The 27199-nt window shown below is 39.8% G+C and overlaps 1 protein-coding gene across 3 annotated transcripts in view; it reads right to left on the bottom strand.

Moving 5' to 3' along the window:
* DYNC2H1 (dynein cytoplasmic 2 heavy chain 1) overlaps nucleotides 1-27199 on the bottom strand; it is a 407641-nt gene that overhangs the window by 2456 nt on the left and 377986 nt on the right. For all 3 annotated transcript variants that reach the window (XM_073338398.1, XM_073338416.1, XM_073338408.1), the window contains 3 exons: nucleotides 12998-13107; nucleotides 12556-12637; nucleotides 3504-3620 (listed from right to left, as the gene is read on the bottom strand). In XM_073338398.1, coding sequence (XP_073194499.1) covers nucleotides 3504-3620; nucleotides 12556-12637; nucleotides 12998-13107 — 309 coding nt within the window. The remainder of the gene's footprint in view (nucleotides 1-3503; nucleotides 3621-12555; nucleotides 12638-12997; nucleotides 13108-27199) is intronic.

Raw genomic sequence — 27199 nt, 5'->3', positions numbered from 1 at the left:
TTAGATAGAAAGGGAATCAATCACAAGTATAAAACAAAAAAACCTTACATGCCATTTTAGCAATCCAAAACATGCAAAAATATTTAAAATGATTGAATATTAGTTAAAACAAAAAGGGTGGATGCTTTCACTAGTCATATACTGGGAAATGCATTAACTCTTCACAGCAGTATTCACTACAGCGGCATGTGGTGGTGTTTGGCACCTCTGGAAAATAGACCATTTCCATTAGGTGCCTAAATAGGGATTTATCAAGTTAACTTTAGGCACCTAGGTTTAAACAGTTTGAATGAATTTATTTATAAGCAGATATTCAGATAGGCATATACTTACTTCATTACTGTGCAGTATTATCAGCATTGCTGTTACATGAATATTACAATTATCTGCTAAATTTTGTTATGGAGGAACAAGTGAACCAGGGGTTGATGGAACCATGGCTCTGCCTCCTCTTCCCCCATACTGACCAGTAGATCTGGATGTAGCCCGAGAAGTAAAATATTCCCTCCCCACTCCTAGAGCAAGAGGGAGCTAGGGAGAATTGTGGCTGGTGCACTGTTCCCTCTGAGGGCTCCTCCTGGGGCACTGCAACTATAAAGCACTGAGTTTAAAGGCTCATTCTAGCCCCTACTCTTCTGTTGTATTTAACTCTGCCTTTAAAACACGATACAATAATCTGATTTAACGAAATTTGTTTGATAGAATTCTGGGCAATAAGTTTGTGGTCAGAAAACCATACTCCTCACAACACTCAAAATCTAATTTTATATTCTCGGAGAGGTGTCAAAGATTTTTGTGAAACAAACAAGCCATTTGACTTCTGTCAGTAAAGAACTGGAACAAGTAACAAGCATGAGTGAGTTAAGTTTCATTATTAGAAAACGTATAATATCTCAAAACAGGAAAGAAGTTAAAGTGCGAACAATGACTGTTTTCAGCACTTAGACCTGAATGTCTAGCCATTTTTGAAGATTTTATTGCTGTTGTAAGTCAACTTCCCTCATCTTTTCAACACCAGGGGTGAAATTTTGGCTCCAATGACGTGAGTGCGAGTTTTGCCATTACCTTCAATGAGGCCAGGAATGCATCCCACAGCTTTATGTCCTAATAACTTCATGGGACAAACATATCACTCTTACTTTCCTCTTCTGGAGATAATATTGTTTGCCTCATGCCCTGTTTTGTTGTCATTACATGTCTGATTAATAGAGCATAATGCATGCAGAATATCTATGTGTTCATGGCACCTGCAATTGCTAGAAGAGGAGGGTCCCCTTTAAAGATAATATTAATGGTATGCTTTGGTTCCACCGGTAGCTGTACAAGGTAGATACAAACTTAACTTTCCACTTCCTAAGGCTAAATAGGTCACCTCTGTCATGTTCCCAAATATTGGCAATCCTAATTTTGAAAGGCTACTTTCAAAATAAATTCTTTTGAACAAACCAATGACCAAGTAGTCTGCAGATACTTTTCATTCATAGACAAGAGCTTCTTGATTTTGAGATGTCTACCAGTATAGCTTGTTTCTCAGCTGGACGGACAGTGCACAGGGACTGAATCAGGATTATGTAGTTAATAAGGATGTTGTCTGTAGTATCCCAGACTCATTTGTTACAGAAGTTGGAAGGTGTGTAGTGAATGAGGCAGTGGAATGCAGAAAGAAAAGGGACCATCTCATGGTTAAGACAGATGAATTACACCCTGAACAACTGGATTCTGTTCCTGCTTCTGCCACAAAATTCCTATATGATGCTGAACAACCCATTTAAACTTTTTTTTTTTAAACCAGTGGCCACTAATCGTGTGTTCCTTGTTTTCTGGGTGCCCAATTTCAGATACTTCAGCACAGGCTTAATTTTAACACGTGGTTGAGTGCTTTGCTGAATAGGAATGGGATTACTCACAATATTGCTTAAGGTTAAGCATGTTGGGTACGTGCTTTGCTGAATCGGAGCCTCAATATAAAACAATCTATATTTTCCCCAGACTCAGTAACTCCTAAGTCTAGAATAATTGTATTTAGCAAAAAGAGCACATTTTGGAAAGTTTAGGAATCTGTTCATTTTCATTAACAAAACAAGGATTTGTGAACTACTAAAGCATTTTTTACTTGGTGAACTGAAAACTGCTTCATTAGCCTTTTCTATATTTTTTCTTCAAATTTTCAATCATTGTAGCGTCATTGATGATAGCAATGGTGGGAGATCCAGTGTAGACCAGCTGCTAGCATTTTAACCACTGTGTTCTCTAACTAAACCTGACAATTAGTCTATATTAACATTTGACCTGGCAATTAGTGTATATTAATGCTTTCACCATGGGCATCACTAGTGTAGCAGCATTGGTGGTAGCAAAGTATTGGGACATTTTAAGAAAAAAGTCTAGTGTAGGTGCAGTTAATATGTCTCAGCTACAGAGCCTCTGTTTAATGTCTGTTTCCAGATATTCAATTAGAGGCACTGTTACTTCTTGGTCAGGAAACAGTACATCAATAACAATGAAATATCTAATGTGATCCTCAACATGTTTAATACTTAGTACTCGCTAAATTTATGATTCCCCAAAAGCTAACTTGTCTGAAGAGTTCACCAGGTTGACACATACCAAAAACAACCATTTGCCACTTCCATTTGTTGTACAGGACCTAGTTTGCAGGATGGGAGAAAAAGTGACACAAAACAATGGAAAATAATGTACTGCTAATTGAATTTACGGTAATACAGAAGTGGAAAAAAATCCATCCCTACCTATATAATTCTTGCTTTTCTGTATTTACATTTCTATATATCTTCCATAGTTCTGTTAAGCTTTTTAGTTTGCTTTTTAGCTACAGCTTTTATAAGCTTGTGATTTTGTAATGCTAGCCCATGCTTTGAGAAATTGCTATGTAAGACACATTTCTTTGCAGCTTCTGATTCCAGTATTTAACAAATATTATTATTGTAATTGGAAAATTGTACAGGTTACAATTCTTACTGTTTGGATTACTTATTTTGCTTTAATCTAATGCACTTCAATAATCACTGGAATTTATTTTTCATTAGGGCTTCATAAGAAGGGCTAATGGTTTTATTTTTTTGCCTGCAGCTGATAAGATGTTCTTTACTTTAACTCAATTTTTACATTATATGGTGTTAAAACTCTAATGGAAAAATTCTTTTTTAAGAACTTCCAAATACTTTTATAAGTTTTATTAGATATAGTTTTGAAAACGTATGATCATATATTTAAAGCAGAAAAAAAATAATAATAAAAGCTTTGATTTGAATACATTTCCTCTTTACAGCGTCTTTCTCTTCATTTGTTTTTTACTATTTAGAAAATATTGGCCAAAATGTAAATAAATCTGCCATGTTATACCTAACTGTGTGTTCTATTAAAACTGGGAGGTGATCGTTTTTTTAAAAGAAGAAACAAACAGATTAGGAACATCATACTGGAAAGCTATTACACAGAAGAAAGGAAACTATAAAAGTTTAGGTGCCTTAATAATTTAGTACCTGTGGAATCCAGCCCATGTAACAAGGGAGAACTGATGACACACTGGGAGAGTCATGCTGGTTTTCTGAAAGTCGACGTCCATCAAAACTGCAACCTTCCAGTTGCAGGCCACTTATCTGTCATGGAAACATACAAAATATTCAGATATATATTAGAGCCTAAAATGTCAGTAATGATTATACTGTGCCTTAACAAAGGCATCAATAGTCCTCTCTATTGTGACTAAGTTCTAAACAATAGGAAACTAATTATCATAATGTTGCATGTGAGAATAAGAAATACGATTTGAAAAGAAGATCTAGACTATTCTTCAGAGTGAACTTCCTCTGGTTTGGTTTAACCTTCTTTGAAAATACTAGAGAATAATACCTGTAAATGTCATCATTTATGAAACTGCGGGTGCCCTGGCATTAGACATATAGTGGCAACAGCCAAGTAAACATTTATTAACAATGTCATAAAACAAAATTATAAAAAAGAAAACTACACACCAACAACAAAAATACAACAATAACTGAAAAGGCAAAGTTCTTGCTTGGAAGTTTGACCTAAGCTTTCAAAGAATGGAATAATCTCCTGTATGTTTTTTACAGAAGCAAATAAGATAATTTTCTACATATATTACATTCAGAAATAGTATGGGGGGGGAATGAACAAAATAAATGTTAAGCAATATGAAATGAGATTTTAGGCTAAAGTGCTATTGGGTAAAACAAATTCTAACGGGTTGTCATAAACATGAAGGGAAGGGTAACCACTTTTCTGTATACGGTGCTATAAAATCCCTCCTGACCAGAGGCAAAGTCCTTTTACCTGTAAAGGGTTAAAAAGCTCAGGTAACCTGGCTGGCACCTGACCCAAAATGACCAATGAGGGGACAAGATACTTTCAAATCTGGAGGGTGGGGGGGAAGGCTTCTGTCTGTCTGTGTGATACCTTTGCCGGGAACAGATCAAGGATGCAAGCCCTCCAACTCCTGTAAAGTTAGTAAGTAATCTAGCCAGAAAATGTGTTAGGTTTTCTTTGTTTTGGCTTGTGAAATTCACTGTGTTGGAGGAAATGTGTATTCCTATTTTTGTGTCTTTTTCTAACTTAAGGTTTTGCCTAGAGGGATTCTCTATGTTTTGAATCTGACTGCCTGTAAGGTTATCTTCCATTTTGATCTTATAGAGTTGTTCTCTTATCTTTTTTTGTTCTTCTAATAAAGTTCTGTTTTTTAAGAATCTGATTAGGTTTTTTGGGTCTTAAAAGTCCAAGGCTGGTTTGTGCTCATCTTGTTTATTCTCAAGCCTCCTCAGGAAAGGGGGTGTAAGAGCTTGGGGGGATATTTTGGGGAAATTGGAACTCCAAGTGGTCCTTTCCCTCTTCTTTGTCTAAATCACTTGGTGGTGGCAGCATGCTGTTCAAGGACAAGACAAAATTTTTGCCTTGGGAAAGTTTTTAACCTAAGCTGGTAAAAATAAGCTTAGGGGTTTTTCATGCGGGTCCCCATATCTGTACCCTAGAGTTCAGAGTGGGGAAGGAACCCTGACATGGATTGAATGCATAAGTTACTATCTCCACATTGTTCTACTTGTAACATATTTAAAATGAATGATTTTAATAAATGATGATCAAATCAGCACTTTCAGCTTCTGAACTAAGAAAAACTATTTTTCCTGCTTTAAACTGAATTTAAGCTCTGTGTTAATGACAAAGGAGATCTAGTGTGTGTAGCAGCAGTTCTAAAAACATTTCCTTTGAAGATCTACAGTCTTGGAGTCGGGTACTTTCCTTGACTGCAACATATGGGCAACTACAAGTCAACATGAAAAAAACGAAATTAATGACACTGCAGAAAACTCTCCCCATCAAACAATGAAGTTAACCAAAACAGAGTAAAATTGTATTACAGAGACATGGAGACTGATCCTAAATTACACATACCTGAGCCTCATAAAAATCCATTGTGGGATTCAGACTGGCTGTATTACTATAACAAGAAAAAGCTCTGCAGGCTTTCTACGCTATAAAGAAGCTACGCACCTAGGTAGCTACAACTACACCAATACAACTACTGCTAATTCAACAGTATAATTAAGTCATTTTACATTGTAAGAATGAAGTTTGGAGCTCATCTTAATAGGTTATTACAGTGACTGGGATAAAACCACAATAAAAACTCAGCACCTGCAGTTCTGCAAACAAATGCTCCATGAACCCAAAAACTCCAGCAACAACAGCTTCAGACCAGAACCGGGCCAATTGCCCTTGCTAATCAACATGCAGAAAAAATATTCAACTCCTGGTGCCCTCTCAACCAAGGCATCAAATATTCTTTCTCATGTGGCTTTGTTTGTAAAATGTGTGATTTTGGTACTTGTGTTCTTTACAAGTGGAGCAGATTTCACCATAAATGAATAGCACCTTGCAAGGTTTTGCATTTTATTACTTTCTGGCAAATTTGCTCTTGCATATTAGGGTTCATGTCATTTTAAATGAATTTAGGGGAACTGAGCTAATATCAAGGTTCAAAGACACTCTGTCTCCATAAGACCATGTTCTCCACAATAAACATTTCCTGTCTATTAAGTGCCATAATTTCCCACAGGACAATACAGATCTTAGTAACCTACAGGAAACCAAATGTAATTTTCTCCACAGGCTGCATGGTTCTTGGTGCTTGATAGAGGCAAGCTGTGTAAAAAGTGCTTCCTATGAACTCTTTTAATGATATCTTTATAAACATCTGGAAACTTAGCTTCAATATGTGTTTTATAGCTTCTCTTGAGTGGCTGGATATAACATTCTTGCAATAATATTTTGTGTTACAGAATTTATATTCAGCTTTACCTGAATTCATAGCATTTACTTGTCAAAAAGTCCTTTACTGTGCTTCTTCTGTTTTTGTCATGAATTTGGTTCCAAAATTATTGAAAATGGAGGACTTATGTCAAAATGGATAAGACCAGCTGATTTCAGATGTTGACAGACCAATCAGTGCAAACAGCAAATAGGACAGGTATATGTGCGTAGCAATGATGATTGTCAGGTGAGAGCCAGACATTTTCAGAGTCTCTGTCCAAGCAATTCCAAGTGCCATTAAAGAAGGTGCCATTATATACAAATTGATTCTGAATCAGGTATTCTTCACATCCCTACTAGGAAGGAACTGCTATTAATCATGCCTTTTTGTCATCTGACAAATTAATCATCCATTTCAGAGTTGGTAAAATTTATTTCCCCTCCTCTGTCACTTCCACCTGATAAATCCTCATCTTATTCAAAAATTGTGTGCATGCCCTTGAACTTTGCACTATGAAATCTAATCTCATTGCTATTATCCAGTTTTCAAGGTTATCCAAATCTTGTTGCATGATTTTTCAGTCCTGCTCACTACTGGCAATACCTCCCAGTTCTGTGCCATCTGAAATTTTTATTAACACACTCCCAATTTTTGTCTTAAGGTTGTTAATGAAAATGTTAAAAAGACTGATCCCAAGTGTGATCCTTGAGGACCGTCATTAGTAACCTCCTACAGAATGATTTGTTGTAGTCTCCCCTTTAACCAGTTCCTTTCCCACCTTTTGATTCTTGTATTAATCCTCATCTTCTCCAGTTTAACTAATAATTTCCCACGTGGAACTGTATTAACCGCTTTACTGAAATCCAGATAGACTAGATATACTGTATTTCTTTTGTCTAGAAAATTAGTAGGGCTGTCAATTAATCACAGTTAACTCAACTGATTAACTCAAAACAAATTAACTCAACTAAAAAAATAAATCATGATTAATCATAGTTTTAATCGCACTGTTAAACAATAATAGAATACCAATTTAAATTTATTATGAATATTTTGGATGCTTTTCTATATTTGCAAATATATTGATTTCAGTTACAACACAGAATACAAAGTGTACAGTGCTCCCTTATATTATTTTTATTAAAAATATTTGCACTATAAAAACGATTAACAAAAGAAATAGTATTTTTAAATTCACCTCATAAAAATCACTTCCTCGTGAAAGTGTAACTTACAAATGTAGATTTTTTTGTTACATAACTGCACTCAAAAACAAAACAATGTAAAACTTTAAAGCCTAAAAGTCCATGGTCTGATGGCAGCATTATCTCCTATAAATGTAAACAAACTTGTTTGTCTGAACGATTGGCTGAACAAGAAGTAGGACTGAGTGGGCTTGCACGCTCTAAAGTTTTACACTGATTTATTTTTGAGTGCAGTTGTGTAAAAAAAAAATCTAAATTTGTAAGTTGCACTTTTATGATAAAGAGATTGCATTACAGTACTTGTATCAGGTGAATTGAAAAATTCTGTTTCTTTTGTTGATTTTTTTTTACAGTGCAAATATTTTTAATAAAAAATAATAATATAAAGTGAGCATTGTACACTTCGTATTCTGTGTTGTAATTGAAATACATATATTTGAAAATGTAGAAAAAATCCAAAAATATTCAAATAAATGGCATTCTATTATTTAACAGTGTGATTAAAATTGTGATTAATTGCGATTATTTTTTAATCTCATGATTAATTACAATTATATTTTTTAATCTTGTGATTAATCGCAGTTATTTTTTAAAAATCTTTTGACAGCCCTAAAAATGAGTGCACCTCACCTGAAATGGGGGGAACGTTGTCCGGGCTTGCCGAAGAAAGGCAGCAGTGCTTTATGGAGCCGGCAGGGTGGGTGGGGAGGAAGGAGGTCAGAACCTGCTGCAAAATGTGAGTGGTGGTGAGCTTTGTGGCGCTGACTCACCCCCTGGGAATGTGATGGCGGAAGGCTTTAAAGGTGCAAGCTCTGGTCGTTGAAAGCCCTTTCTCCACACAGCAGGCAAGGCAGCACCAATGCTCCTTCCCTTTGAAATGCGAATATCCGGTTGGGTTAGGACCTGCTGTGAGCATTGCACTAGTCACTCCTTTTTAAGGGGGCTCAGAAGGAATTTTTCCCTCATCACTATGGAGTGAGGTTTTTTGCCTTCCCCACAGTGAGTGTCAGGGAGGACCTTTTCTGGTGAGGAGAAAAAGTGGTAGGCCATATATCGCAATTTTGTAATTTTGTAAGATTATTTTGTAAGTGAGGGGCGGATGTCTAGTACAGATACTCCAGAGGGAAGGTATCCAGTGGCCAGATAAATGGCCTGGTAAAGGACTTGAAAGGAGGTGCTGGATAAAGGATCGGAACGGGGGCGAGGGTTGGGGAGTCCTATGATTGGTACGGGAGGGACCCAACCCTCCTTTCTTATAGCCCACCTTAACCCTTCTATGGGGGGAGGATGGTAAGGTCCAAGCCATGGATTGGTTGGGGGACCTGGATGGAGAATGAAGGAGTGCTGGTGGAAGCCCCAGGTAGTTATTTGAATAAACATGGATTTGCCTGCATTGTACACTTTACTTGCCAAGTAGTCCCAGACATCTATATAATAAAATTGTGGCCTGATTAAATCCATATCAAGTGTCTCCTGTCCTTTCAGCATCCCTTTTTATATTCTTTGTAGGCTTTCTCTTAATAACCTATTTGAGATGCTTGTTCATCCAATGTAGTCTGCGACCCTTCCTTATGAGTTTTTGCCTTTGTTTGGGATACAGGCTCCAGATAGTTTCTACAACTTTGACTTAAAATAATCCTAAAACTCCTTCACATTCAGATACTTGAGTTCTTCAGTCCAGTTAACTTCCTTAACAAATTCCCTTAATTTTTTAAAACTTGCCCTTTTGAAATTAAGGACCCTAATTGCAGACCTATTTTGGTTTATCCTTCTATTTACCTTAAACTGAATTAACTCACGATAACTCAAACCAATATTGTCCTCTACAACCAGTTCTTCCGTGGGGTCCTCGCTACTTACCAATACTACAATCTAAAATGGGATCATCTCTTGTTAGTTCAGTGACTATATGGTGACGAAATCTGTCATCTATCACATCCAGGAATATCAGGGCCCTACCATTATTAGTAGCATTTGTCCTCGAATCTGTGTCTGAGAAAATAAAGTCTCCCATAATCACATAATTCCCAGTAGCACTTATTTCATTAAAAGGTTAAAGAGGCCTCTATCCATATCCAAATCAGATCACGTGGAATCTGTAGCAGACCCCAAGCACTATCCCTGTGGAGCCTCTGCTACCATTCTTTTCCAAAGTTATTTTGACCCAAACAGATGCATTCCATCACATCTGATTTCTTTACACTCTATCTCACCGTTAATATGCAATGCTACTTTACCATCTTTACCTTTATTTCCTGAACAGCATATACCCTTCAATACCTGCCTACCGGTCATGAATACAATTGCACCATATTTCCATTATCACTATAATATCTCTTTTTTCCCCTTGTACTAGTGCTCTAGTTCCTCCATTTTGTTACTCAGGCATTGGTGTACAATACCAACATTTTAGTTGTTTCTGCTTAGCATCATCCAATTTCCTTGCCAGATTAGGTATAGTCATTTTATTGCTAATATTGCCTCCTGACTGTTACTGTTATTGGTGTTTGTATTATTGTTACTCTTGTTGTCCATTCGCCTATTCTCTGTTGTTCCTTTCTCCATTGCTGTATCCTCTTTCACTTGATTTTCCTCCAGCTGAATATTAAAATCAGTGGTGGAAAATATATAAGCATCTCCCAACCATCTGCCCCACATTCCTAATTTAAAGCTCTTTTGATTACATGTGCCAGTTTCCATCCCAGAAGTCTATTACCCTCCCTACTCAGGTGCAATCTATCCCAGAAGAAGTGTCCTCTGTCTGTGAATGCCTACTAGTAGTCCAACATCCCAAATCTCCCCTTATAGAACCATTGCATGAGCCATATGTTGATCCTTATAGTCTTGTCTCACCTTCATTCTCCTCCTCTAGGGACATGTAGAATCCCACTGAAGATCACCTATGTTTCCATTTCTTTATGTATCTTCCCCAGACTGGCGTAGTCTTTCTTGATGCATCCCAGCGAGAATCTAGCAGTGTCATTTTTTTCCCATTTGAAGGACAATCAGTGAATTCTTTCCTGCTCCCATCAGGATTCTCTTTAGCCTGAGGTCCACATCCCATATCTTAGTTCCTGGTAGACAACACACTCTTCTGTTCTCTGGATCAGCTCTGGTGACAGGCCTGTTTATTCTTATTAAGGAGTCCCCAATTACACAAATCAGCCTCCTTCTGGTGTTGGTGTGATTCTCAGGTCTTTCCATTTCCACAGTTTTATCCATCTAATCTTGCCTACCTATGATCTTATCTACCTACCTATCATCCATCCATCCAAGTACTTACATAGAATTTCAAATAAAAAACAACAGCATTTTGAAATAAAAGTAACAGTATCCTTCCTTCTGTTTTCTCAATTGTAGAAAAATGAACTTGGTTAGATTATAGGGTCTTTGTGTCTGTGTTAGTGTGTGTATAAAGAATTTATGAAGGAGAAAGCTAAGTAGAAGAAAGAATTCTGAAAGTAAGGCCTGCAACTCTTCTTATCTCTAAAGACAGAGAGAGTGCCATAATCTTGAACTAGCTCTTGTGAGAGTTTTGTCTCCTACGCTCATAAGCCTCTCCCTGTTGGTTAGAAGTTTCACTGTTCCAAAGGAATGTAGCCTTGAGAGCAGCAATCTCTCAGACAGTTTGGGTCAATTCCATGGGAAATACTGAGTTTCAGGACAGACACCTGGAACCTGAATCATAGAAATTAAAAGGCACTCTCATTTTAACAGTAAGGCAAGGCAAGGTTGAGCACACTGGTGGAATCATTTCAGGCGGCCTCTATTGCTGCTGCCTTGCTTTACATGTTTTATGCGTTAACACAGGATTTCACTGTCCAAGGCTGTCAGTTCAGCTTCTTTCTATGAACACTAAATTCACAAGCACCTTCTTTAGAGAGAAGTTTCTAATTGTTATTTTAACATACAAGACAAAATTTTCAAAGGAGCTTCTGAAAACTTTGCACATGAAGATGCCCTTTTTTGAGTTTGTGGGATTTCTATACATGAAAACCGATGTCCACATTTGGTGGCATAGTTAAGGAGACTCAATGTCAATTTAGCCCAAAGTTTACACAACTTGTCAACTGAAAGTTAGATTTGCATGACCTCCTCTCAGCTACTATAATTATCCACACAATGAGGAAGAAGAAGATTCTGAGTCTCACTTACTACAGCTATAGTCTGGTATAAAGTATTTAGTCTTTAATTATGCGATGCAGTATGTATTTTGGATCATATTTTATATATAGTGTTTAATACACAATACATGAGATTCCTTTACAAAAGAATGTCTTAGATACTGATTGGGTACAGATTGTGCTGGTAATGTATCAGTGATTAGAGTTTGGATTTTAATGAGAACTTAAAGAGTTAGCTGTCCATTAAAAATCAATGAGATTGAGTCACATCATAGATACTGAAAGTCAATGGGGTTTGGAGACCTAACTCCTTTCAAAATCCCAGTTCAGAAATTCAGCAATTCCTTACACACAGTCTTGGTCATTAGAGCCAGTTTTCCTAAAAAAGGAGATGTTCACCATGATGCTAAAGTTACTTATTTTTATGTCCCTTTATATGTCTTGTTAAATGCCACAAGGTCTTTAAGTATTGTCTGGACAACTGTTAGAGATTATCAGACAGGATTATAGTTTAAATTTTTGTTTGAACGACCGTGAAGAGAACAGAGGAAGAACAGTTCTAAGATGATAATTATAAATAATAATGATGATAACTAAAAAAAAAAAAGACACCCCAAAATTAAAACTAAAACCAAAAAACAAAATTGTCCCTATCCTCTCCTTTACCTCTGAAGAACATTAATAATAATACTCTACTGTACTAATATTTTTGTACCCATAAATTACTGACGATCCTTTGTATCTCAGGTACAGTACTTCACCTGGCAGCGATCTTTGTTGGAAAGATCCCTCGATTCAGTGAAACACCAGGCTTTGATTGCCACAATAAGACATTTCAGCAACACTTTTGTAACACCTATATTGTGATTCTAACCACTATTTTTCTGTTATGTATAAGCTCCAGAAATTCAGATGGAAATCTAAGTGGGCACAGTACCTTAACTTGGAGTTTTGCTTCTTGAATTTGACCTTTCCACGATGCTACAAATTTAAGGTTGTCCACCGAACAGCTCATTACTCTAAGAGATAAACAAATATATCCTAAATGTCACACACATGTAATAGGAAATTCAAATATAAAAACAGGAATAAGATGTTCACACTGTTTATTACATCACATAATACAGATTTAAAAGAAAAACACATTTACAATTCTACAACAAAGTAAAGGATTTTTTTTAGCATTGAATTAACTAAGTAGCTATTTTACCTCAGTGTAAATAATAAGAAAATAAAATGATTAAGGACTCTATTTTGAAGAGTAATATGTTAAGTGTGCTTCTTGACAATGAAGGCACACTAATAAAAAATGAATATAAAGGGGAAAGGGGAATAATGGAACTGAGAAATGTGTAAATAGGCTGCTTCATGTCACCTACCTTGCAGTTTCCTGGCGTAAGGCATTAAGAAATGTGTCTGGATGGAAGAGCTCTGAGAGGTCAAGGGTGTCTGAGAGCAGTGTCTTTTTTTCTGCTTTATCTACCCAGTTCTAAAAAAAAAAATGTATTGCCCATTAATTGGGAGAACAATTAAACCAGTAATTTATTGCTTTATCTTCTAGTACTTTGAGTTGGTGCAAATTTGACAGCTATCTTTAATGTTAAATGTGTTAGTATAAATGATTTATTAGTATAAATGTACTATAATCTTAAAGAGGAACACTGATTCCTACTCTTTGGTACCCGCAACCGGAAAATAAACAAAACCAAACAGCATTTATCATTTTGAAGATAGTAGTTTATTTTGTATGTCTCTGAAGTGACTCACCAATATGAATAAACTTAAAAAGCCTTCCAACCTTTGTACAATGCAGCCCGTTTGTAGAACTCAGCTCTTTGCATACCAACACTGGCTTTTTAGGGTGTTCTCTAGCATTCCTATTTCACCTTTGGTAACCATAATTTCTAATTAAAATTATTTCCAAATGGGGATGTGTGCCACAAAAATGTCATCACCATTACTGTTATTAGTTTATTTAGTTTGGATAGATTACTGAATTTCTTTCAATTTATGATCTCTGATTTTCTTTTATGAAAATCATCTTTTAAATTCAGAAAGTTTGATTTTCATGCTGCAGTGTGAAAGAAGTATTTTAAAGTATATTCCAGTAATTTCCCTTCAAAATATCTGGTATGATTATACAAAGAGTATATAATTTTGATAGGAATTAGATTATATCTACATTATAATACAGAGTTACAGGATATAATGCTGGAAAAGACCTCCCTGGTCCTCCATTTCATCCTCTATCCAGAGTGCATGGTTTCCCTTTACTCTGAGCCCTGGTCTACACTAGGACTTTAGGTCGAATTTAGCAGCGTTAAATCGATTTAAACCTGCACCCGTCCACACAGTGAAGCCCTTTATTTCGACTTAAAGGGCTCTTAAAATCGATTTCCTTACTCCACCCCTGACAAGTGGATTAGCGCTTAAATCGACGTTCCCGGCTCGAATTTGGGGTACTGTGGACACAATTCGATGGTATTGGCCTCCGGGAGCTATCCCAGAGTGCTCCATTCTGACCGCTCTGGACAGCACTCTCAACTCAGATGCACTGGCCAGGTAGACAGGAAAAGAACCGCAAACTTTTGAATCTCATTTCCTGTTTGGCCAGCGTGGCAAGCTGCAGGTGACCATGCAGAGCTCATCAGCACAGGTGACCATGATGGAGTCCCAGAATGGCAAAAGAGCTCCAGCATGGACCGAACGGGAGGTACGGGATCTGATCGCTGTTTGGGGAGAGGAATCCGTGCTATCAGAACTCCGTTCCAGTTTTCGAAATGCCAAAACCTTTGTGAAAATCTCCCAGGGCATGAAGGACAGAGGCCATAACAGGGACCCGAAGCAGTGCCGCGTGAAACTGAAGGAGCTGAGGCAAGCCTACCAGAAAACCAGAGAGGCGAACAGCCGCTCTGGGTCAGAGCCCCAAACATGCCGCTTCTATGATGAGCTGCATGCCATTTTAGGAGGTTCAGCCACCACTACCCCAGCCGTGTTGTTTGACTCCTTCAATGGAGATGGAGGCAATATGGAAGCAGGTTTTGGGGACGAAGAAGATGATGATGATGAGGAGGTTGTAGATAGCTCACAGCAAGCAAGCGGAGAAACCGGTTTTCCCGACAGCCAGGAACTGTTTCTCACCCTAGACCTGGAGCCAGTACCCCCCGAACCCACCCAAGGCTGCCTCCTGGACCCAGCAGGCGGAGAAGGGACCTCTGGTGAGTGTACCTTTTAAAATGCTATACATGGTTTAAAAGCAAGCATGTGAAAGGATTACTTTGCCCTGGCATTTGCGGTTCTCCTAGATGTAGTCCTAAAGCCTTTGCAAAAGGTTTCTGGGGAGGGCAGCCTTATTTCGTCCTTCATGGTAGGACACTTTACCACTCCAGGCCAGTAACACGTACTCGGGAATCACTGTAGAACAAAGCATTGCAGTGTATGTTTGCTGGCATTCAACCAAAATCCGTTCTTTATCTCTCTGTGTTATCCTCAGGAGAGTGAGATATAATTCATGGTCACCTGGTTGAAATAGAGTGCTTTTCTTCAGGGACACTCAGAGGTGCCCGTTCCTGCTGGGCTGTTTGCCTGTGGCTAAACAGAAATGTTCCCCGCTGTTAGCCACAGGGAGGGGGGAAGGTTGAGGGGGTAGTCACGCGGTGGGAGGAGGCAAAATGCGACCTTGTAACGAAAGCACATGTGCTATGTATGTAATGTTAACAGCAAGGTTTACCCTGAAAGAGTGTAGCGACTGTTTTATAAAATGTGTCTTTTTAAATACCGCTGTCCCTTTTTTTTTCTCCACCAGCTGCATGTGTTTCAATGATCACAGGATCTTCTCCCTCCCAGAGGCTAGTGAAGCTTAGAAAGAAAAAAAAACGCACTCGCGATGAAATGTTCTCCGAGCTCATGCTGTCCTCCCACACTGACAGAGCACAGACGAATGCGTGGAGGCAAATAATGTCAGAGTGCAGGAAAGCACAAAATGACCAGGAGGAGAGGTGGAGGGCTGAAGAGAGTAAGTGGCGGGCTGAAGACAGGGCTGAAGCTCAAATGTGGCGGCAGCGTGATGAGAGGAGGCAGGATTCAATGCTGAGGCTGCTGCAGGACCAAACCAGTATGCTCCAGTGTATGGTTGAGCTGCAGCAAAGGGAGCTGGAGCACAGACTGCCACTGCTGCCCCTCTGTAACCAACCGCCCTCCTCCCCAAGTTCCATAGCCTCCACACCCAGACGCCCAAGAACGCGGTGGGGGGGCCTCCGGCCAACCAGCCACTCCACCACAGAGGATTGCCCAAAAAAAAGAAGGCTGTCATTCAATAAATTTTAAAGTTGTAAACTTTTAAAGTGCTGTGCTTAAAGTGCTGTGTGGCATTTTCCTTCCCTCCTCCACCACCCCTCCTGGGATACCTTGGTAGTCATCTCCCTATTTGTGTGATGAATGAATAATGAATGCACGACTGTGAAGCAGCAATGACTTTATTGCCTCTGCAAGCGGTGATTAAAGGGAGGAGGGGAGGGTGGTTAGCTTACAGGGAAGTAGAGTGAACCAAGGGGCGGGGGGTTTCATCAAGGAGAAACAAACAGAACTTTCACACCGTAGCCTGGCCAGTCATGAAACTGGTTTTCAAAGCTTCTCTGATGCGTACCGCGCCCTCCTGTGCTCTTCTAACCGCCCTGGTGTCTGGCTGTGCGTAACCAGCAGCTAGGCGATTTGCCTCAGCCTCCCACCCCGCCATAAACGTCTCCCCCTTACTCTCACAGATATTGTGGAGCACACAGCAAGCAGTAATAACAGTGGGAATATTGGTTTCGCTGAGGTCTAAGCGAGTCAGTAAACTGCGCCAGCGCGCCTTTAAACGTCCAAATGCACATTCTATCACCATTCTGCACTTGCTCAGCCTGTAGTTGAACAGCTCCTGACTACTGTCCAGGCTGCCTGTGTACGGCTTCATGAGCCATGGTATTAAGGGGTAGGCTGGGTCCCCAAGGATACATATAGGCATTTCAACATCCCCAACAGTTATTTTCTGGTCTGGGAATAAAGTCCCTTCCTGCAGCTTTTGAAACAGACCAGAGTTCCTGAAGATGCGAGCATCATGCACCTTTCCCGGCCATCCCACGTTGATGTTGGTGAAACGTCCCTTGTGATCCACCAGAGCTTGCAGCACTATCGAAAAGTACCCCTTGCGGTTTATGTTCTCGGCGGCTTGGTGCTCCGGTGCCAAGATAGGGATATGGGTTCCGTCTATAGCCCCACCACAGTTAGGGAATCCCATTGCAGCAAAGCCATCCACTATGACCTGCACATTTCCCAGGGTCACTACCCTTGATATCAGCAGATCTTTGATTGCGTGAGCTACTTGCATAACAGCAGCCCCCACAGTAGATTTGCCCACTCCAAATTGATTCCCAACTGACCGGTAGCTGTCTGGCGTTGCAAGCTTCCACAGGGCTATCGCCACTCGCTTCTCAACTGTGAGGGCTGCTCTCATCCTGGTATTCATGCGCTTCAGGGCAGGGGAAAGCAAGTCACAAAGTTCCATGAAAGTGCCCTTACGCATGCGAAAGTTTCGCAGCCACTGGGAATCGTCCCAGACCTGCAACACTATGCGGTCCCACCAGTCTGTGCTTGTTTCCCGAGCCCAGAATCGGCGTTCCACAGCATGAACCTGCCCCATTAGCACCATGATGCATGCATTGTCAGGGCCTATGCTTTCAGAGAAATCTGTGTCCATGTCCTGATCACTCACGGGACTGCGCTGACGTCGCCTCCTTGCCCGGTATCACGTTGCCATGTTCTGGTGCTGCATATACTGCTGGATAATGCGTGTGGTGGTTAATGTGCTCCTAATTGCCAAAATGAGCTCAGCGGCCTCCATGCTTGCCTTGGTATGGCGTCCGCACAGAAAAAAGGCGCGGAACGATTGTCTGCCGTTGCTCTGACGGGGGGAGGGGCGACTGACGACACGGCTTACAGGGTTGGCTTCAGGGAGCTAAAATCAACAAAGGGTGTGCCTGTACATCAAGGAGTATTTCAGGCAGGACTGCACGGAGGGTTCCAATAAGAAATGGTGCACCTAAGTTATCGTTGTTATTGGAACAAGGAGGTTAGCCTGGCCTCAGATTGATACATGGCTAGATTTACCTCGCTGCACCTTCTCTGTGAGTGACTGCAGTGTGATCTAGACAGGGGAGGAGGAAAATGAGTACAAAACAAATCTGGTCTATTTCTTGTTCTGACCCACTCCATCTATCTTTTACATCTTTGGCTGGCAGCAGACGGTGCAGAAGGACTGCATGCCATCCACATCTCATGGCTGCTTGGCAGAAGATGGTACAGTACGACTGCTAGCCATCTTCATCTCTTGCCTGCCTGGCATAAGATGGTACAATACGACTGCTAGCAATCCTCATCTCTTGCCTGCCTGGCAGAAGATGGTACAGTACGACTGCTAGCAGTCCGTATCGCCTGCCCGCTCACCATAAGACGGTTCAATAGGACTGCAGGACTAAAGAGAATGACCTGGTCAAGTCACTCCAAATTTAGTCCCTGCGCCCATGTCTGCCCAGGCGCTCCCAGCCGACGTGGCCAGGAGCACCTCGGACACGACGAGGACGACTACCAATCGTATTGCACCGTCTGCTGCCAGAAGGCAATGGGTTGCTGCTACTGTGCAGCAAAGCCGTACCGCGTCTGCCAGCACCCAGGAGACATAGGGTGACGGTTACCTGAGCTGGCTCCATGCTTGCCGTGGTATGGTGTCTGCACAGGTAACTCATGAAAAAAGGCGCGAAACGATTGTCTGCCCTTGCTTTCACGGAGGGAGGGAGGGAACGGGGGCCTGACGACACGTACCCAGAACCACTCGCGACAATGTTTTAGCCCCATCAGAGTGCTCTGGACAGCACTCTCAGATGCCCGATTGTTTGCCATTGCTCTGACGCTGGGAGGGGCGCTTACAGGCTTTGCTTCAGGGAGCTAAAATCAACAAAGGGGGTGGCTTTACATCAAGGAGTATTTCAGGCAGGACTTCACGGAGGGTTCCAATAAGAAATGGTGCACCTAAGTTATTGTCGTTATTGGAACAAGAAGGTTAGCCTGGCCTCTGATTGATACATGGCTAGATTTACCTCGCTGCACCTTCTCTGTAAGTGACTGCAGTGTGATCTAGAGGAATGAGTCTCTTAGACGGGGGAGGGAGGGAAACAAATGAGTACAAAACAAATCTGGTCTATTTCTTGTTTTGATCCACTCCATCTATCTTTTACATCTTTGGCTGGCAGCAGACGGTGCAGAAGGACTGCATGCCATCCACATCTCATGGCTGCTCGGCAGAAGATGGTACAGTACGACTGCTAGCAGTCCATATCGCCTGCCCGCTCACCATAAGACGGTTCAATAGGACTGACTGCAGGACTAAAGAGAATGACCTGCTCAAGTCACTCCAAATTTAGTCCCTGCGCCCATGTCTGCCCAGGCGCTCCTGATCGACCTCACAGAGGCGACAAGGAGCACCTCAGACATGACGATGACGGCTACCAGTCGTACTGTACCGTCTGCTGCCACAAGGCAAGGGGTTGCTGCTACTGTGTAGCAATGCCGTACCGCGTCTGCCAGCACCCAGGAGACATAGGGTGACGGTTACCTGAGCGGGCTCCATGCTTGCCGTGGTATGGCGTCTGCACAGGTAACTCAGGAAAAAAGGCGCGAAATGATTGTCTGCCCTTGCTTTCACGGAGGGAGGGAGGGAACGGGGGCCTGACGATATGTACCCAGAACCACCCGCGACAATGTTTTAGCCCCATCAGGCATTGGGATATCAACCCAGAATTCCAATGGGCAGCGGAGACTGCGGGAACTGTGGGATAGCTACCCACAGTGCAACGCTCCGGAAGTCGACGCTTGCCTCGGTACTGTGGAAGCACTCCGCCGAGTTAATGCACTTAATGCACTTAGAGCATTTTCTGTGGGGACACACACACTCGAATATATAAAACCGATTTCTAAAAAACCGACTTCTATAAATTCGACCTAATTTCGTAGTGTAGACATACCCTGAATCTCTTAATTTCATAACTAGTCTGCTCTTGAATACCTCTAGAAATTAAAAATGGTAGTTTCCTCAATGCTACATTCAGCACTTTCTTCAAGGATTCTTGAACTACTGAATGATGCAACTGCAAAATTATTTTGGTCATAAATCCTTACAAGGCCCCTTTGTTTCTATGATACTCTATATTGCAGCATTTGAGGCTTATAAAGGTGTTTCTGAGGTGGTGTTTCGCTGAGTCATGTTTGATCATGATTTTTGACCATGGACCTAGTCTCCTTTATCTCAATTAGTAAATGATTGATCTGAGAACAAAATTTAATGAGGCAAAGTATTGCCACAGTTACACACATAGCTTCATCCCCACTGAAGAAAGTTTGCATATGTATGACTCAGGGTAACATCTGGCTCATGGTTTCCTTGAGAATTGCAGATTCAGCATTTTCAACTGCAGGTTAAGCTCTAAACGTCTTAGATATGTCTTCTCAATGTAATTGGTGAAGGCAACTCCAGATACTTTGATAACTGGACTAGGGACATGAAATGAAAATTAAACTTCATAGTCTCTGTCATTACAGCATTTAATTAAAATTAATAGTAGTTACCGCACCCCTGAAACTCAGGAGGTTTATTTAGGTGCCTAAGTAAACATGCAGATATGTAACTGTGGGCACCTAAGTTCGAAAATTTTGGTTTTACATTTATTGTGTTCTTAGACTATTCAACTCTTTTACGATCTGTTAGCTGAAGAAATGAGCCATCTCCTTCTGAGCTACATTCTCTGAACTTCCCACCATTATATCAATAAAATGCCATTAAGATGCAAGACATAACCTGTGTGTCTTACTTTTCAATCTTTACAATTGCTGTTTTCATTATTAATTATAGTGAACTGCTGAGCTGTCTCCTACTTTCCATTATTTTACCCCAAATGTTGTTAAAAGACACAAATACAAAAGGTGTCTGCAATCTTAAAAAAACATAGGCTATTAACTACCCTTCTAGATATTTTTCCACAGCAGACATCTCTTGAACATTTTACTCCCACTTTAACCACTCACTGAAAAGGTCTGAGACTCTTGCCAAAATCTAGCACACTAAAAAACTTTTCAGTGAAAACAGCTCACTATACATGAATCCGGTGGAACTATCTTTCCTTCATGACTGAACATATCCTTGATTAGAAAATAATGGGACTACTCTTATTCATAAAGTTAAGCAAGTGCATAAGTGTTTGCAGGACTGGGGCCTGAGCATCAGGGACCTATCCGCTGCCTGCAGTTATTCTAGTACTGCTTGTCTCTGACAAAGGAATAACAATTTATTTATATAAATATTACATTTCAGTTTAGGGTTTTTTGGTTTTAAGCTTTGTTTTGTTCAGTACAATAATGCTTAATCACCTAGCACTTGCTCACACTGAGCACTCCAAGACCCTTTCCCTCTGCAATTTTAATGCCAAACGCCAAAACAACAATTTCAAATCAAGGAATCTGATATTCTCAAAATGTAGATATGAACTGTGAAACAAATACTTGCTGAACTGTGATCTTTCAGATTTAAAATTTACTCAACTTGGTCACAATGCTGTGTAACGTAAATACGTCTTGGCCAAAAATTTCCAAAACCAGGATCCTAAAGTTAAGCTCCTGAATGAAAGGCCCAATTCTTGAAAGTAATGAGAACCCAGCGGTTTCCACTGATGTCAGTGGGTGTTGCTGGGTGCTCAGCACTTTTGAAAAAATCATGATAGTTGGTTAGGTGTCTGAATTAGGATTTAAGAGCCTTAACTTTTAAGATCCCATTTTTTAAACTCTGGGCCTTAGATTGTAAACCCTTCAGGTCAGAGAGGATATCTTCATATTTGTTTACACAACAGGGCCTCATTCCTGACTGTGGCTTCTCCATGTTACAGTTATATAAATATTAAACAACAGCATACACTTCTAAATGTAGTTTAGTGGTGCAATTCTACAAATAGTCGCAAGTCTCATATTTGTATACAGAAAAGTTAATGACTAATACTAAACCAATAAATACCAGCTCACAAATTCTTTATGTTATCACCATATAGAAAGGATGACAAGTTGTGCTCTTTGCTAAGTACCATAATCCATGTAACTGTATCTATGAGTCTATTCTGGATTCTGAGTGAATAAAAAAGCTGTGAAGCTACATAACTTTTATAATTGCAGGTAGCACTTACCAAACGCCCACATCTTGCTGAAAAAAAGCATACTTCTCTGATTTCTTTAAATTGCTAATAGGCTGCTTCCATAAAATTAACTTAGAAATGGGAAGTCATCTAAAATACATCTAAACTATCACTTAAATAATGGTAGTTTTTTCTCTGTCAAAGTGTCAAAAGAGATCTCCATCATGTTTCCACCATACTCAAACATTTAATTCAGTGACCTTTAAATCTGTCACAACATAGATTATGAGCTCTCATTCCAAACAATTATGACAAGTTGGTTTTTTTGGTTTCCATTTTCATTAGCTAAAGATATGCAGTTAATTGCTCTTGTCTGCACACTTCCTTTACTGACTCTAAATAACAGTAATACTTTTTATTGTACAGTAATAATCGTGGATGATGATTATGACAGACTTTAAATTGCTTTGCATACTATAAAAGGCCACACAATTATTTCAATTTATATTTAATAAATTCATTTTATTAGTGTTTTCAAATAAACTTTTAACTGTTAAAGAGAGATATTGGCAGGAATACAGATGCACATGTTTAATCTAATTAAAAAGGCCGGCACAGTTGACAATCAGATTTCACTCCATTAATGTCTGAATTAATATAATTAATTATGGTTGGGAATATTGCAGTACCAAAAAGTTTTCATTAGATCATAGAAGTAAACATGAAATTGCTACTTGCATCGGTGTACAGTACAGAATGGGAGAAGGACATACTTTTAAATTAAAAAAAACGTTTAAATAAAGATACAGGTAAAATACACTTATAATTAGGGCTGTCAAGTGATTAAAAATGAATCATGATTAATCGAGTGATTAAAAAATCAATTACGATTAATCACACTGTTAAACAATAATAGAATACTATTTATATAAATATTTTGGATGTTTTCACATTTTCAGATATATTGATTTAAATTACAAAACAGAATACAAAGTGTACACTGCTCACTTTATATTTATTTTTATTATAAATATTTGCACTGGAAAAATAAAATAGTATTTTTCAATGCACTTAATACAAGTGCTGTAGTGCAATCTCTTTATCATGAAAGTTGAATTTACAAATGTAGCATTATGTACAAAAAAAAACTGCATTCAAAAATAAAACAATGTAAAACTTTAGAGCCTATAAGTCCACTCAGTCCGACTTCTTGTTCAGCCAATCGCTCAAACAAGCTTGTTTACATTTGCAGGAGATAATGCTGCCCACTTCTTGTTTACAATGTCACCTGAAAGTCAGAACAGGCATTCTCATGGCACTGTTGTAGCCGGTATTGCAAGACATTTACATGCCAGACGCACAAAAGATTCATATGTCCCTTCATGCTTCAACCAGCATTCCAGAGGACATGCGTCCATGCTGCTGATAGGTTCTGCTCGATAACGATGCAAAGCAGTGCAGACTTTGAATATTCATTTTCATCATCTGAGTCAGATGCCACAGGTACAAGATTGATTTTCTTTTTTGATGGTTTGGGTTCTGTAGTTTCTGCATTGGAGTGTTGCTCTCTTAAAACATCTGAAAGCATACTCCACACCCCGGTCTGATCTGATTTTGGAAGGCACTTCAGATTTTTAAATCTTGGGTCGACTGCTATAGCTATCTTTAGAAATCTCACACTGGTACCTTCTTTGCGTTTTGTGAAATCTGCAAGCAAAGTGTCCTTAAAACGAACAACATACTGGGTCTTCATCAGAGACTGATATAACATGAAATATTACGGCAGAATGCAGGTAAAACACAGAGCAGGAGACATACAATTCTCCCCCAAGCAGTTCATTCAAAAATTTAATTAATGCATTATTTTTTTAATGAGCGTCATCAGCATGGAAACATGTCCTCTGAAATAGTGGCCAAAGCATGAAGGGATATATGAATGTTTAGCATATTTGGCACATAAATACCTTGCAATGCTGGCTACAAAAGTGCCATGTGAACATCAGTTCTCACTTTCAGGTGATACTGTAAATAAGAAGTGCGTAGCATTATCTTGTGTAAATGTAAACAAACTTGTTTCTCTTAGCAATTGGCTGAACAAGAAGTAGGACTAAGTGGTTGTAGGCTCTAAAGTTTTACATTGTTTTGTTTTTGAGTGTATGATGTCCCCCTCTGGTGTTAGCTGGACCGGTGATCTGCTAGGTCATTCCAATCCTTGACTCTGGGATCCAGCCTTACCCTGCTCTGCTGTGAGAACCCCCCACTCCTGGGTGTTCATGCATAGCCTCTGGCATGGAAGCTGCTCCTTGGATTATGCAACTGAATGACACTAGCCAATATCTCCAGCCCCAGACACAACCCTAGGAACCTCCATCTCGCAGTATCCAGTTATGCCCACTGGACACTGCAAGCGTATATGAGTTTGTCAATTTTACAAAGAGATTGATATGTACCAGGCTTGTTATTCCAAGGAGAGTCTCTGACATGCTTTACACCAAACATACTGCTTCTGGTAGAATAAACAAACACATTTATTAACTACAAAGATAGATTTTAAGTGATTATAAGTCAAAGCATAAAAAGTCAGATTTAGTCAAATGAAATAAAAGCAAAATGCATTCAAAGCTGATCTTAACACTTTCAATGCCCTTACAAATGTAGATGCTTCTCACCACAGGCTGGCTGGTTGCCCTTCAGCCAGGCTCTCCCCTTTGATCAGTGCTTCAGTTGCTTGGTGGTGATGGTGTCTATAGATGGAGGTGGAAGAGATAGGAAGAGCATGGCAAATGTCTTTCCTTTTTTATCATGTCCTTTCTTCCCTCTTGGCTTTGCCCCACCCCAGAATCAGGTGAGCATTACCTCATCGCAAACTGACCAAAGGAAGGGGGGTGACTCACTAGAGAGTCCAACAGATACTTTGTTGTTGCCTAGGCCAGTGTCCTTTGTTGCTGTGAGGCTGGGCTGGGTTTGTCACATACATGTCCTGATGAGGTATGAACTGCCCCTCTGCTTTTGGAGAGTTTTTGCCTGGGTTTGCTTTAAGTCATGAGAATACATTTTCAGCCTCATAACTATATACATGAAATTATAACCTATAACATTACTATAACATTATTGTAACAACAATTACTATAACATCATTATAACAACAATGCTCAGTGCATCATGAACCTTCCGAAGACACCCGACATGACAAACTTTGCATTGGATACCACACAATCATTTTATAAGGATGAACATGGGGGGGTCTATGGTGTTGCCCTGAGGTACAGAACGTCACAGAGTGCAATTATGTAACAAAAAAAATCTACATTTGTAAGTTGCACTTTCATGATAAAGAGATTGCACTATGGTACTTGTATGAGGTGAACTATACATTTGTCACCTCCAGGCTGGAATACTGTAAATGAGTATATCTGAAGCTGAATGTAAACACAATTATTAAATAATAGAAATGTAGGGCTGGAAAGGATCTGAGGAGGTCATCTAGTTTAGCCCCCTGCATTGAGGCAGGACAAGTATACCTAGACCATACCTGAAAGATGTCTGTGAAATCTGTTATTAAAAAATTTCAGTGATAGGAATTTCACAATCTCCCTCAGTAACCTTTCCAGTACCTAACTATCCTTATAATCAGAAAAATTTTCTTAATATCTAACCTAAATCTCCTTTGCTGCAAATTAAGACAAGTACGTCTTCTCCTTTCTTCAGCAGACATGGAGAACAATGGATCATCATCCTCCTTATAACAGCACTTACATATTTGAAGGCTATGATGTCCCCACCAAGTCTTCTCTTCTCCAAACTAAATATGCCCAGATTTTTTTTAACATCTCCACATAGGTCAGGTTTTCTAAACCTTTTATTATTTTTGTTGATCTCCTCTGGTCTCTCTGCAAGTTATCCGCTTCTTTCTAGAAGTGTAGCACCCAAAACTGGACACAATACTCCCGAGGCCTCACCAGTGCAGGGTAGAACAGACAATTACCTCTCATGTCTTCCATACAACAGTCTTGTTAATACTCTGCAGAATGACATTAGCCTTTTTCGCAATTGCATTACATTGTTGGCTCAAATTCAATTAAGGATCCACTGTAACCCTCAGATCCTTTTCAGCAATAATTTACATTTGTCTTTTTTTTATTTCATGTTGTTGATTCCACACCAATTCTCCAGTTTATTAAGGTCATTTTAATTTCTCATTCTGTCCTCCGAAGTGCATGCAACTCCTCCCAGTGTGGCATCCTCTGCAAATTTTAGAAGTGTACTCTCGACTACATTATCTAAATCATTAATGAAAATATTGAAAGTATTGGACCCAGGACAGGCCTACACAGGACCCAGCTAGATGCAGACTTCCAGTTTGAGAGTGAATCATTGATAACTACTTTTTGAGAATATTTTTTCAACCATTTGTGACCCATCTTATAGTAATTGCATTTAGTCCACATTTCCCCAGTTTTCATATTAGAATGCTGTGTGGGACTGTGTCAAAATAAAGATATATCGAGTCTACTACTTCCCCTGGTGTAATAATTGGGCCTACAAAATTACCCTATGTGTAATTTAACTTGTAAAAGGTGAATGATAATTGATAAAATGTCACAATACCTTTAACAACAGATGTTGATGGGAAACGGTACAAAAGAAAAACAGAGAGACTAAATTAGTCCACAAAGAGAGGCTCACTTATATAATTCAAGGACTGTGTTGAGATCATGCTTGGTAAACAAGTGTGGGACTGGAAATGAATGGACCAAAAACTTGTGTGTTAGAAATTAGGCCTAATTGGTGGACAAAATAATGAGGGTATGGGCTATTCCACCCATCACTCCCCTTTTGGGGCAAAAAGATGGCTACTGCGATGCTGGCCGACTGAAAGAAGGGAAAAGAAGTGAGGTTCAACCATTGTGGCCATTACCACAGTATCCTGGGATAGTACCTGACAATGTTGCACCTTTGTCGTCCTGATCCTCAGAAATATCCTGACTATACCAGACCAGAGATGGGATACAGATAACACTGTTACCTCCACTGGCTCTGGCTAACTCCAAAGACCACCTGGAATGTGCAGCTTTGTCACCTCCTCTTTCCCCCTCTCAGTGTGTTCTTTTCCTTCCCTACCGTATTTCTTTCCTTTCCTAGCCCTCTCCTTTTTCCTTCTGTCTAATAAAAGTCTGGTTCACCCACCAAGATGGTATATTTTGCAACTCTGCTGTGAGCCTGTGTCTCAAAAGAGGAAGCTAAAAGCAGTGCCCTAAACAGCCCAATGCTGGTACAAGTTTGCCAGGTCTCAGAGTGGTTTATAAGACCATGTGCTGTACCTGTGTTTTTCCAGCAGTGAGATTCCTAGTGAAAATCAATACCTGAGGGAGAAGC

This window comes from Lepidochelys kempii, chromosome 1, assembly GCF_965140265.1.
Source record: "Lepidochelys kempii isolate rLepKem1 chromosome 1, rLepKem1.hap2, whole genome shotgun sequence".
Classification (NCBI taxonomy): Eukaryota; Metazoa; Chordata; order Testudines; family Cheloniidae; genus Lepidochelys; species Lepidochelys kempii.
Note: the sequence above shows the minus strand (reverse complement) of the source record. Positions and strands in the feature narration are given on the sequence as shown.